This window comes from Coregonus lavaretus, assembly GCF_964263955.1.
Source record: "Coregonus lavaretus genome assembly, chromosome: 11".
NCBI lineage: Eukaryota > Metazoa > Chordata > Actinopteri > Salmoniformes > Salmonidae > Coregonus > Coregonus lavaretus.
This window is the reverse complement of record NC_139998.1, coordinates 17,930,338-17,944,849: the sequence shown is the minus strand read 5'-3', so window position 1 is coordinate 17,944,849 and position 14,512 is coordinate 17,930,338. Positions and strand designations below refer to the sequence as shown.

Here is a 14,512-nt window from a genome sequence, read left to right as displayed (position 1 = left end):
TAAACCTTACCGTGAAACGCTTACTTACAAGCCCTTAACCAATAATGCAGTTAATCGAATTAAGAAAATATTTACTAAAGAAAAAAGTAACCCAATAAAATAACAATAACGAGGCTCTGTCCAGGCTCTGTCGTAGCCGACCGGGAGACCCATGGGGCGGTGCACAATTGGCCCAGCGTCGTCCAGGGTAGGGGAGGGAATGGCCGGCAGGGATTCCCATGGGGGGCCATTATGAAAAATAAAATAATGTCTGCACTCACTAACTGTAAGTCGCTCTGGATAAGAGCGTCTGCTAAAATGACAATAAAAATTTTTAAATAGTCTGAGGGGGAAAAGGTGTTGTCGTGCCCTCTTCACGACTGTCTTGGTCTGTTTGGACCATGACATAACATTGAGTCAATGCCTGAACTGTTACAATACAATATTATGATTGATTGGATGGATGATTGCGAGGATTCTTGCAAAGATTATACTCGCTTGTTTACCACAGAGCAGTTGGTAGAGACTTTGCAAATCCTTAAAGTGATAGTTCCTCCAAATTACAAAATAACATTAATTACTTTATCCAGTAAACAGTCTTTGGACAAGGTTATTGCATAGCATTTGGAGACTGGCCAGGTAAACAAAACCAAAGCATGGATCACAGTCTTACCTTGTCCATAGATAGCTTACAGGAAATCCAAAATGTTATTTTGTAATTTGGGTGAACTATCCCTTTAAAGGGGCAGCGCAGTCAAAAATGGGATTTTCCAACGATATTTCCACACTATGAGGTCGAAATAACACTGGAATTGTGAAAATGGGGCAACGTTTTTGGCCCACAGCATGATATCACAATATTTTCTGATTATTCTGACCAATGACCAGTCATCCTTTATTTGCTTCTGTATCCTCCTACTTTGAAGGGGTAAGCATGGTAGGCTCTACATTTACATTTACATTTTAGTCATTTAGCAGACGCTCTTATCCAGAGCGACTTACAGTTAGTGAATACATATTTTTTTTATACTGGCCCCCCGTGGGAATCGAACCCACAACCCTGGCGTTGCAAACGCCATGCTCTATCAACTGAGCTACATCCCTGCCGGCCATTCCCTCCCCTACCCTGGACGACGCTGGGCCAATTGTGCGCCGCCCATGAGTCTCCTGGTCGCGGCCGGCAGCGACAGAGCCTGGATTCGAACCAGGATCTCTAGTGGCACAGTTAGCCTCTAGAGTCTAGACGATCCTACCCGCCAATCAGGGCTGTGTATGTAAATATATTTACATTTGTATCAACACGCCCCCACACGATCAGACAGCATTTCGATGGCAAAAGGAGGCTCGGGGTAATAAATGATAAACTGTTATTTTCATGAAATAAACACACATTGTGATTTATTAGACATACAGTGATGATTTAATAGTTCACGGGCATGTTAATATCAATAGTCCAATATGAATTTATACAGAGGTCAAAGTGTGTTGTTCTATTGTAATCAGAAGCCTTTTCCACAGTCTTCCCCTCCCCCCAGCCAGAGAGGAAGAGGCGAAGCGAGAGGTTTCACTCTCGCCCAAATAAGCCCAATGCATTTCTATGGACTTATTTTGGACCTAAACTTGTCGCCTGCCTTCCCACCTTTGGGACAACGACTCCCATTTTTAGGGCGGAGACATGAGCAACGTGATTTCGCCCAGCCTGCTTCTCTCTCTATCGCTCTCTCTTGCTAGTCCTGCAGAATCACCGTGACGCTCGATGTGCCATTGGCAGGGGCCTCAGGGGCCTTGATGAGGTGTTGACCTCTGTCCAGCACACTGCCTGTTTAAAAGGTGAGCCGCCCCTGGCTAATTGTCATTTACCATGGGAGCATAGTAATGCTGCTGCTCCTCTGTTCACTTCACATTCAGTCCAGATCTTCAGCCCAGTCCATTGGGGATCAAGACACAGGGACAGAGGATAGGCATTTTAATTTAGAATTTCTAGTTAAGAAGAGGTTAATGCTAGCCTGGTCCTAGATCTGTTTGTGCTGTCTTGCCAACTATTTAAAGGGACAACGCCAAACCGGTCTGGGACCAGGCTAGGTTAATGCTACTTTATGTTTATCCTTAAAATAAGCAGTCATTGGATGGATAATGTATCAGTTTCATAAGAGTCATAAGAGCAGATAAAGGAGAACAGAGCTTCTATTCTTCTTCTGCAGGGTGAGTCACTGGTTCTCCATCTGTCTCTCTTTTAGTGATTGTCACATAGATGCCATTCTTAGGACCGAGAGTGGTGTGAGACTTCAACTCCAGAGGAACCTGCAACATAAAAGAGCAATATATGGTTAGAGAGAGCAAGGTCACAGTATGGAGCGAGCTGTCTACATGGGAGACAAACTGAGATTCAAACAAACAAACTGCATCAACGCTGCACTGCACTTGACTTTTAAAGTCAATTTCCCTGACATTCTCAGAGATCGCATTTGCGCTAAACGCCTCAGATGTCTGCTCAAGTGTAAATTACCTTTAAACGTCAAGTGAAGTATGGTTTGATTGAATCTTGGCCTTTTTTATGAAATCAACTAAATGACCTTTAAACACTTAGGTTGAGATAAGTGCCAAAAGAAGGACCATCACAGGTTGAACCCACCTTAGTGTCTGTGCAGGCCACGATGTTGAACTTCCTGAAGACGTGCACCAGGGCCATCTTGATCTCCAGCTGGGCCAGCCTCATGCCCACACAGCTGCGGGGCCCCGCCCCAAACGGCAGGTAAACAAACGGGTGTCTGCTGGCCTTTGCCTCTGCTGTGAACCTGCATGGGAGAGAGTAGAGGACTCAGTGGTCAGTCTGGAGTACACTCTGATTACGTACTAGTCAAATACACTTGAATGTGCATTCTGTATTGTATCATTGTATTATAACTTGTGTCAATGTAAAAGCACTCCATGTTGTACAGAACATCCACAGTGGGACATAATGTGAGGCAATGACTGAGTGTAGCTGTGCTGTGTAACAATGTAACTGTGCTGGGACTTCTCTATGGTATCTCTATGGTAGACCCATAGTAATGGAACAAGAATACTGAGCTACAGTAGACTGACTGACTGTCTCCTACCTCTCAGGGATAAACTTCTCTGGCTCTGGCCAGTACTCTGGATCATAATGTAGATAGCCTGCAGGGATCTCCAGAATGGCTCCCTTCGGTAGGAACTGTCCATTGACCATGCAGTCCTCGTCTACATCCCGGGCAAATCTGAAACAAAATGGCTGCTCAGTTTCCACAATGCACATAAGGAATTGTGAACTATCGAAACATGGGGGACATGGCCATATCCAGTACATAAGAGAGTTCAAAATCAAATAAAATTGTATTGGTCGCATACATAGTTTAGCAGGTGTTATAGCGGTGCAGTGAAATGTTATTTTACTATGTTACTAGTGCCTAACAATGCAAATGTCAAACAGCTAAAATGTTAAGAAAACAAATAAACAAAAAAGAAAGGCAAGAAATCAAGAACGGTGGGACGAATCCAATTAGTTTCAAAATGCAATCTATACACATGTACACCAGGGGAATTTACACAAGCTAAACACAGAATGATATGTACAGCAGTAGATATATTACAGTGAGCTATGTCAAGAATCCAGTATATAAATAAATATGCAGTGTGTATAAACAGTGTAACTAAAATACAATGTCCAGTAGTAGAAATAATAGAATAAGCTATGTTGGGATTGGGAATCATTCTAAACATACATAATGTCAATAGTATCACTACTATTAATACTATCATACTATCATACTGTATGGAAAGAAGATTTACAGAGGCTCTTACCTGAAACCAGGAGGATAGAGTCGCAGAGCCTCTGATATGACCATGTCTAGATATTTCAGATCCTGCACATTGGTGTAATCTGGTGAATCCTACAAGATAAAAAGAACACAAATGCATTTATATAAGTTACATTGTATTTACTTTAGTACCAAACAATGCCATGGCATCAATACTGAAAGCAAACAAAGTCTACTTGCTATTAGCCACCGTTAGCGGTTTTTTTCACCATTGTCCGTGGCCTGCACTACCTACCTACCAGCCAGCTCTATTATCGGCCAGTCTGCACAGCGCATTATCGACCCAGAACATATTGGATTTTCTGCCGGAATCACTGAATCACTGGACCTTTAACACCGGATCATCGCAACTAGCTAGCTGCAACCGAATGGATGTTGTGGTTGGCTAATCAGCCTTGAGCTAGCCTCGAGTCAGGCCCATCTCCCGGCTATCTACCTCTCTGTCAACCGGACGGGACCTTCTAGTGTCGACACGGAGCCCTGCCGATCCATCACGACTGGTCTGCCGACGTAATCGTCTGTGGTTTCAACAGGCTTCCCGTTGCGACGACCACGAAGATTAATCTGTTAGCCCCGGCCCGCTAGCACACGCAATTCAACACCCATGCTTCCTGATCGCCTGTGCTGTAGCACCAATTCGAACTGCTCTCGGACTCACATTGCTGTTCACTGGACCATATGATCACTCAGCTGCACAGCTGATGCCTGCTGGACTGTTCCTTTACACGGTACCCTGTCCTGTTTTATCTGTTTAGTCTCAGCCCAAACTTTCATCGCCATTACCAGTTGTTGTCTTAGCTCTCTTGAATAACACCTGTGATTGCTTTATGCCTCTCTCCCATGTCAATATGCCTTGCCTATTGCTGTTCCAGTTAGTTCTTATTATACAATTTCACTGTAGAGCCTCAAGTCCCTCTCAAACTGCCTCAAATAGCTCCTTTGTTCCACCCCCCAAACATGCGGAGACCGGCTCAATCGGTGCCTCCAGTGATGCTATCTCTTTCATTGTTACCCAACGCTTAGGTTTACCTCCACTGTACTCATATCCTTCCATATCCTTGTATGTACATAATGCCCTGAATCTATTCTACAACGCCCGGAAATCTGCCCCTTTTATTCTCTGTACCCAACGTACTAGAAGACCAGTTCTTAAAGCCTTTAGCCGTATCCTTATTCTACTCCTCCTCTGTTCCTCTGGTGATGTAGAGGTTAACCCAGGCCCTGCAGTCCCCAGTATCACTCCTACTCCCCAGGCGCTATCATTTGTTGACTTCTGTAACCGTAAAAGCCTTGGCTTTTTGCATGTTAACATCAGAAGCCTCCTTCCTAAATTTGAGTTATTCACTGCGTTAGCACACTCCACCAACCCTGATGTTCTAGCAGTGTCTGAATCCTGGATTAGGAAGGCCACCAAAAATTCAGAAATTTCCATCCCCAACTACAACATTTTCCGTCTAGATAGAACTGCCAAAGGGGGTGGAGTTGCAGTCTACTGTAGAGAGAGCCTGCATAGCTCTATCATACTATCCAGGTCTGTGCCCAAACAGTTTGAGCTCCTACTTCTAAAAATCCACCTTTCCAGAAATAAGTCTCTCACTGTTGCCGCTTGCTACAGACCCCCTTCAGCCCCCAGCTGTGCCCTGGACACCATATGTGAATTGATTGCCCCCCATCTATCCTCAGCGTTCGTACTGCTTGGTGACCTAAACTGGGGTATGCTTAACACCCCGGCCATCCTACAATCCAAACTAGATGCCCTCAATCTCACACAAATGATCAAGGAACCTACCAGGTACAACCCTAAATCCGTAAACATGGGCACCCTCATAGATATCATCCTGACTAACTTACCCTCTAAATACACCTCCACTGTCTTCAACCAGGATCTCAGCGATCACTGCCTTATTGCCTGCGTCCGTAACGGGTCCGCGGTCAAACGACCACCCCTCATCACTATCAAACGCTCCCTAAAACACTTTAGCGAGCAGGCCTTCCTAATTGACCTGGCCCAGTTATCCTGGATGGATATCGATCTCATTCCGTCACTAGAGGATGCCTGGTTGTTCTTTAAAAGTGCTTTCCTCTCAATCTTAAATAAGCATACCCCATTAAAAAAATTCAGAACTAAGAACAGATATAGCCCCTGGTTCTCCTCAGACTTGACTGCCCTTGACCAGCACAAAAACATCCTGTGGCGTACTGCATTAGCATCAAATAGCCCCCGCGATATGCAGCTTTTCAGGGAAGTTAGGAACCAATATACACAAGCAGTTAGGAAAGCAAAGGCTAGCTTTTTCAAACAGAAATATGCATCCTGTAGCACTAACTCCAAAAAGTTTTGGGACACTGGAGAATAAGAATAAGAGCACCTCCTCCCAGCTGTCCACTGCACTGAGGCTAGGAAACACTATCACCACCGATAAATCTACAATAATCGAGAATTTCAACAAGCATTTTGCTACGGCTGGCCATGCTTTCCACCTGGCTACCACTACCCCGGCCACCAGCTCTGCACCCTCCGCTGCAACTTGCCCATGCACCCCCCCCCTGCTTGTCCTTCACACAAATTCAGACAGCTGATGTTATGAAAGAGCTGCAAAATCTGGACCCCTACAAATCATCTGGGCTAGACAATCTGGACCCTTTCTTTCTAAAATTAGCAGCCGAAATTGTCGCAACCCCTATTATTAGCCTGTTCAACCTCTCTTTCGTAACGTCTGAGATCCCCAGAGATTGGAAAGCTGCCGCGGTCATCCCCCTCTTCAAAGGGGGTGATACTCTAGATCCAAACTGTTACAGACCTATATCCATACTGCCCTGCCTTTCGAAAGTTTTTGAAAGCCAAGTTAACAAACAGATCACCGACCATTTCGAATCCCACCGTACCTTCTCCGCTATGCAATCCGGTTTCCGAGCTGGTCATGGGTGCACTTCAGCCACGCTCAAGGTCCTAAACGATATTATAACCGCGATCGATAATAGACAGTACTGTGCAGCCGTCTTCATCGACGTGGCCAAGGCTTTCGACTCTGTCAACTACCGCATTCTTATTGGCAGACTAAATAGCCTTGGTTTCTCAAATGACTGCCTCACCTGTTTCACCAACTACTTCTCAGATAGAGTTCAATGTGTCAAATCGGAGGGCCTGTTGTCTGGACCTATGACAGTCTTTATGGGGGTGCCACAGGGTTCAATTCTCAGGCCGACTCTTTTCTCTGTGTATATGAATGATGTCGCTCTTGCTGCTGGTGACTCTCAGATCCACCTCTACGCAGACGACACCATTATGTATACATCTGGCCCTTCATTGGACACTGTGTTAACAAACCTCCAAACGAGCTTCAATACCATACAACACTCCTTCCGTAGCCTCCAACTGCTCTTAAACACTAGTAAAACTAAATGTATGCTCTTCAATCGAACGCTGCTTGCACCCGCCCACCCGACTAGAATCACTACTCTCGGCGGGTCTGACCTAGAGTATGTGGACAACTACAAATACCTAGGTGTCTGGTTAGACTGTAAACTCTCCTTCCAGACTCACATTAAGCATCTCCAATCCAAAGTTAAATCTAGAATCGGCTTCCTATTTCGCAACAAAGCCTCCTTCACTCATGCTGCCAAACATGCCCTCGTTAAACTGACTATCCTACCGATCCTTGACTTTGGCGATGTCATTTACAAAATAGCCTCCAACACTCTACTCAGCAAATTGGATGTAGTCTATCACAGTGCCATCCGTTTTGTCACCAAAGCCCCATATACTACCCACCATTGTGACCTGTACGCTCTTGTTGGCTGGTCCTTACTACATATTCGTCGCCAAACCCACTGGCTCCAGGTCATCTATAAATCACTGCTAGGCAAATCCCCGCCTTATCTTAGCTCATTGGTCACCATAGCAACACCCACCCGTAGTATGCGCTCCAGCAGGTATATCTCACTGGTCATCCCCAAAGCCAACACCTCCTTTGGCCTCCATTCCTTCCAGTTCTCTGCTGCCAATGACTGGAATGAACTGCAAAAATCTCTGAAGCTGGAGACTTATCTCCCTCACTATCTTTAAGCATCAGTTGTCAGAGCACCTTACCGATCACTGCACCTGTACACAGTCCATCTGAAATTAGCCCACCCAACTACCTCATCCCTATATTGTTATTTATTTTGCTCAATTGCACCCCAGTATCTCTATTTGCACATCATCTCTTGCACATCTATCATTCCAGTGTTAATACTAAATTGTAATTATTTTTCACAATGGCCTATTTATTGCCTTACCTCCATCACTTGTTACATTTGCACACTCCTGAGTGGCGCAGTGGTCTAAGGCACTGCATCGCAGTGCTAACTGTGCCTCTAGAGATCCTGGTTCGCGACCGGGAGACTCATGGGCGGCGCACAATTGGCCCAGCGTCGTCCAGGGTAGGGGAGGGAATGGCCGGCAGGGATGTAGCTCAGTTGATAGAGCATGGCGTTTGCAACGCCAGGGTTGTGGGTTCGATTCCCACGGGGGGCCAGTATAAAAATATATATTTAAAAAAATATGTATTCACTAACTGTAAGTCGCTCTGGATAAGAGCGTCTGCTAAATGACTTAAATGTAAATGCACACACTGTATATATATTTTCTGTTGTATTTTTGACTTTATGTTTTGTTTACCCCATATGTAACTCTGTGTTGTTGTTTTCTATCGCACTGCTTTGCTTTATCTTGGCCAGGTCGCAGTTGTAAATGAGAACTTGTTCTCAACTGGCATACCTGGTTAAATAAAGGTTAAATAAAAAATAAATAATAAATAATGAAGAAAAGGAGCAAAGTGCAATTTAAACTGGTGCCAGCAGATGGCAGCAAAACATCATGCTCTTCAGGTTATGGCGATGAGGTTATTTGGAGAGCATGGCTAAGAATTGAAGAGTGTGGCATTGGCTGCACCGAACAAATCACAAAGAAGAACTACATCAACAACTAGAGCATGAGTGTATGGATGATGAGAGTGACTGAGTGGACATTAATCCTGTCTAACACTGTTAAACACTGACTATAGTGGAACCAGTGTTCGCCCCATCGCCCCATCTATAGTGGAACCAGTGAACGACCCATCTGTCCCTAAAACCATGCTGTTGTGCTCAGACGTGTGTGTGTGCATGTCTGTGTGCTGCCTGTGTTCGCACATGCGTGCAGACAGACAGACAGACAGACAGACAGACAGACAGACATACACAGAGAGAGAGAGAGAGAGAGAGAGAGAGAGAGAGAGAGAGAGAGAGAGAGAGAGAGAGAGAGAGAGAGAGAGAGAGAGAGAGAGAGTTTGTGTCTGAGGGCCAGTGGAGAGCCTGTGAAGACGGCTCCATTGTCTAGCCTTGCTGTCACTTCTCATTGGGCACCACACAGTTCCCAAGGGAAATGACATGTCCCTAATGAGCACTAAGAGTTAACGCAGCTCTCTGCTCCACTGATAAAGCCTAGCAGCCAGTAGGTAGCCGCTATCCACCAGACCTGTTTTGTAAGATGGCCTTCTTACCACAAGAGAGGGAGAGAAAGAGAGAGAGAGAGACAGAGAGTCATGTAGAGAGAGGGAGGAAAACAGCGAGAGGTGTGAGAGAGAAAGAGAGGGGGAGAGAGGGAGAAACAGAAAAAGAGAAAGAGACCTTAAGTACAGAAAGACAGTGAGTTTTAGTGAGGTCCGGAGGGGCAGTACCCTTCCAAGACATTTTAAGAAAGTTCAAGTTCATTTACTGTATTTATATACAATTAAAAAACTGTAAAATGTTACTTGGAGAAGATCAAAAACAAGAAAAAATTACCCCAGCCATTATCACACTGGTTGCTGTAACTTCATTCACAAGTCAATTTTAAAAGCTAAGTTCCTGCAATTCTACACATTTTGCCATGACTTATGCCATGTTAATATGATATCTGAGTGAGAGTGACTAACAACATCAATGGATACCCTGCGTGCCCGGTCAAGTTTAGATAACTGGCTAGACTAACTACACTCATTTGTTAATCTAAAACATTTTATCTGACATGAATGTCAGTGAGCTACATATAACAAGAGGAAAACTAATGATCCACAAGCAAGTTTAGAAATTGCACCTTATGTATTCTACTATTCTAACTCTCAACAGTAAGTTGAGACACTGACTGAATTAAAAAAAAAAAAATAAAAATTATAATTCTCAAAGAAATTACTGAGGTCCTGACCTTCGTGTCCTAATATGTAGCTACACCCCTGTTCTGAGTCTCTCTCAGACAAACCTCTCCCAACCTCTCTCAACCAGACTGTGGATGAAATATGTATCATGCAGCAACCATGTTCTTTCTGCCTGCAGTGCTGGGTGTAGCTAATCATTATTAAAGAGATTCTCCGGTAACTTTGATACTTTTTAGCCAGTAGTTCTGAAAGTAGCGCGCACAAGCCAGAAATTGTCCCCTAAAATTGCGTACTACGTCACGTTATGTGCAGATATGTGCACCACGTCATAGCTCTCTCTCTCTTTCGCTCTGCTGTGGGTGCATCATGTGCATCTTGCTAGCTGTCACTCATATGGCGAGGGGCTGAAGCTCATTGTAGTCCCGTGTAGCTCAGTTGGTAGAGCATGGCGCTTGCAACGCCAAGGTTGTGGGTTCGATTCCCATGGGGGGCCAGTATGGGACAAAAAATTTATGCACTAACTTTAAGTCGCTCTGGATAAGAGTGTCTGCTAAATGACTAAAAATGTTTTTTTGTTTTTTTATGTTTGAAATCAAATTGCTAGGGGGCTGGCCCACGTGGAGGGAAATGTAGGGAAAATGGCACAGCACAGCTTCGAGTAAATAGGGATTTTGTGGGTAATTGAGGTAAAACAGCAATTCTGCTCATAGATTATGCATATATGAACTACACATTGACACATCCAGCCCAAAGCGGGAGGTTTAAAAAATACACTGCTCCAAAAAATAAAGGGAACACTTAAACAACACAATGTAACTCCAAGTCAATCACACTTCTGTGAAATCAAACTGTCCACTTAGGAAGCAACACTGATTGACAATACATTTCACATGCTGTTGTGCAAATGGAATAGACAACAGGTGGAAATTATAGGCAATTAGTAAGACACCCCCAATAAAGGACTGGTTTTGCAGTTGGTGACCACAGACCACTTCTCAGTTCCTATGCTTCCTGGCTGATGTTTTGGTCACTTTTGAATGCTGGCGGTGCTTTCACTCTAGTGGTAGCATGAGACGGAGTCTACAACCCACACAAGTGGCTCAGGTAGTGCAGCTCATCGAGGATGGCACATCAATGCGAGCTGTGGCAAGAAGGTTTGCTGTGTCTGTCAGCGTAGTGTCCAGAGCATGGAGGCGCTACCAGGAGACAGGCCAGTACATCAGGAGACGTGGAGGAGGCCGTAGGAGGGCAACAACCCAGCAGCAGGACCGCTACCTCCGCCTTTGTGCAAGGAGGAGCAGGAGGAGCACTGCCAGAGCCCTGCAAAATGACCTCCAGCAGGCCACAAATGTGCATGTGTCTGCTCAAACGGTCAGAAACAGACTCCATGAGGGTGGTATGAGGGCCCAACGTCCACAGGTGGGGGTTGTGCTTACAGCCCAACACCGTGCAGGACGTTTGGCATTTGCCAGAGAACACAAAGATTGGCAAATTCGCCACTGGCGCCCTGTGCTCTTCACAGATGAAAGCAGGTTCACACTGAGCACATGTGACAGACGTGACAGAGTCTGGAGACGCCGTGGAGAACGTTCTGCTGCCTGCAACATCCTCCAGCATGACCGGTTTGGCGGTGGGTCAGTCATGGTGTGGGGTGACATTTCTTTGCGGGGCCGCACAGCCCTCCATGTGCTCGCCAGAGGTAGCCTGACTGCCATTAGGTACCGAGATGAGATCCTCAGACCCCTTGTGAGACCATATGCTGGTGCGGTTGGCCCTGGGTTCCTCCTAATGCAAGACAATGCTAGACCTCATGTGGCTGGAGTGTGTCAGCAGTTCCTGCAAGAGGAAGGCATTGATGCTATGGACCGCCCGTTCCCCAGACCTGAATCCAATTGAGCACATCTGGGACATCATGTCTCGCTCCATCCACCAACGCCACGTTGCACCACAGACTGTCCAGGAGTTGGCGGATGCTTTAGTCCAGGTCTGGGAGGAGATCCCTCAGGAGACCATCCGCCACCTCATCAGGAGCATGCCCAGGCGTCGTAGGGAGGTCATACAGGCACGTGGAGGCCACACACACTACTGAGCCTCATTTTGACTTGTTTTAAGGACATTACATCAAAGTTGGATCAGCCTGTAGTGTGGTTTTCCACTTTAATTTTGAGGGTGACTCCAAATCCAGACCTCCATGGGTTGATACATTTGATTTCCATTGATAATATTTGTGTGATTTTGTTGTCAGCACATTGAACTATGTAAAGAAAAAAGTATTTAATAAGATTATTTCATTCATTCAGATCTAGGATGTGTTGTTTAAGTGTTCCCTTTATTTTTTTTAGCAGTGTACTTACACTACATGCCCAAAAGTATGTGAACACTTGCTCGTCAAACATTCCAAAATCATGCTGCGGGGACTTGCTTCTATTCAACCACAAGAGCATTAGTGAGGTCAGGCACTGATGTTGGGTGATTAGGCCTGGTTCGCAGTCGGCATTCCCAAAGGTGTTCGATTTGGTTGAGGTCAGGGCTCTGTGCAGGCCAGTCAAGTTCTTCCACACCGATCTCGACAAACCATTTCTGTATGGACCTCGCTTTGTGCACGGGGGCATTGTCATGCTGAAAGAGGAAAAGGCCTTCCCCAAACTGTTGCCACAATGTTGGAAGCACAGAATCGTCTAGAATGTCATTGTATGCTGTAGCATTAAGATTTCCCTTCACTGGAACTAAGGGGCCTAGCCCGAACCATGAAAAACAGCCTCAGACCATTATTCCTCCTCCACCAAACTTTACAGTTGGCACTTTATATTGGGGCAGGTAGCGTTCTCCTTGCATCCGCCAAACCCAGATTTGTCCGTCAGACTGCCAGATGGTGATTCATCACTCCAGAGAACACATTTCCACTGCTCCAGAGTTCAATGGCAGCGAGCTTTACACCACTCCAGCCAATGCTTGGCATTGCGAATGGTGATCTTAGGCTTGTGTGCGGCTGCTCGGCCATGGAAACCCGTTTCATGAAGCTCCCAACGAACAATTATTGTGCTGACGTTGCTTCCAGAGGCAGTTTGGAACTCGGTAGTGAGTGTTGCAACCGAGGACAGAAGCTATGCGCTTCAGCACTAGGCGGTACCGTTCTGTGAGCTTGTGTGGCCTACCACTTCGCAGCTGAGCCGTTGTTGCTCCTAGACATTTCCACTTCACAATAACAGCACTAACAGTTGACCGGGGGTGTTCTAGCAGGGCAGAAATTTGACGAACTGACTTGTTAGAAAGGTGGCATCCTACGACGGTGCCACGTTGAAAGTCACTGAGTTCTTCAGTAAGGCCATTCTGCTGCCAATGTTTGTCTATGGAGATTGAATGGCTGTGTGCTCGATTTTATACACATGTCAGCAACGGGTGTGACTGAAATAGCTGAATCCACTAATTTGAAGGGGTGTCCACATACTTTTATATATATAGTTTAGTAGTCGCCAAAGTTCCAGAGCGTGTCTTTAATGCTTGGTTTACTGAAAGGCCAGGGGAGAGGGAGGGGGAGCGTTTGTGGAGTTGAGAGTTACCGTATTGGTCCGAATATAAGACGGCCTTTTTTCCCCTCGAAATAGGTCCAAAAAAGTCGGGTCGTCTTATATTCGGGGTCTAGTATTCAGAGCGCAGTTTCTCTTCTTCGGCGCTCCCTTTAAATGTCAATACACATTCGCGGGCACAGATGGCGCCAAAAATTCGTTCCGGACGGAGGGAAGAGGCGTCCTTAACAACCAGCCCGTTACCGGTGTTTAAAGATGGAAAGACAGGCTGACCATTTAGAGACAAGTGGCTCAAAAGTGGGCCAGGTCAATAAACAACAGCGGAGGAGCTATGATGCCAATTTCAAAATAATGGTTGTCAATAAGGCAGAGTCATCTAACAACTGCCAAGCTGCCAAGACATTCGGGGTCACTGAGTGTAATGTAAGAAGATGGCGAGCAGAAAAACAACGTCTAAAAGATGCTAACAGTCAGCGAAAATCCTTCCGTGGTCCTCAAAGTGGTCGTTTCATTGAGGTTGACCGGAGGGTTTTTGAATATGTCAGGGAAAAAAGAAGTGAGGGAATGCCCATTACCAGAGCTGTCATCCAGGTTAAGGCCCTGGAAATCGCCAGAGAGCTCAACATCACTGGATTTAAAGCCAGCCTCGGCTGGTGTCGTAGGATGATGCGGCGTAATGGACTATCACTTAGACGGAGAACGAGTTTGGCCCAACGCCTGCCGTCAGACTTCGGAGAGAAGCTGCTTTCGTTTCAGCGCTTTGTTATCAACCTGAGGAAGAAGCACTCCTACCCGGACGACGTGCTTTGGGAGGAGCCGGTGGAAGCGGAGCAGCTGGGGAGCGATGACAGCGAGAGCGAACACAGCGGGGCAGAGGACGTGTGTGAGGGATAGAGAGACATCGGAGGAGAAGTTTGGCGAATTTTTGTTAAGTTTAGTTAAATGTGTGGCCTGTATTTTCTCTGTTATTTAAAAATGTTGCTTTATTATTGCTTGATATTAATTTTGAATCATA

General features: G+C 45.7%; 1 protein-coding gene across 1 annotated transcript in view; it reads right to left on the bottom strand.

Annotated features, from left to right (window-relative positions):
* Nucleotides 1-1,139: 1,139 nt before the first annotated feature.
* The window catches only part of LOC311137066 (thromboxane-A synthase-like), a 93,933-nt gene continuing 80,560 nt past the window's right edge, over nt 1,140-14,512 (bottom strand). Inside the window, exons 11-14 of the mRNA XM_084171396.1 lie at nt 3,799-3,887; nt 3,078-3,215; nt 2,612-2,774; nt 1,140-2,280 (exon numbers count right to left, since the gene is read on the bottom strand). Of these exons, the coding sequence (XP_084027522.1) occupies nt 2,164-2,280; nt 2,612-2,774; nt 3,078-3,215; nt 3,799-3,887 (507 nt within the window). The 3' untranslated portion in view covers nt 1,140-2,163. The remainder of the gene's footprint in view (nt 2,281-2,611; nt 2,775-3,077; nt 3,216-3,798; nt 3,888-14,512) is intronic.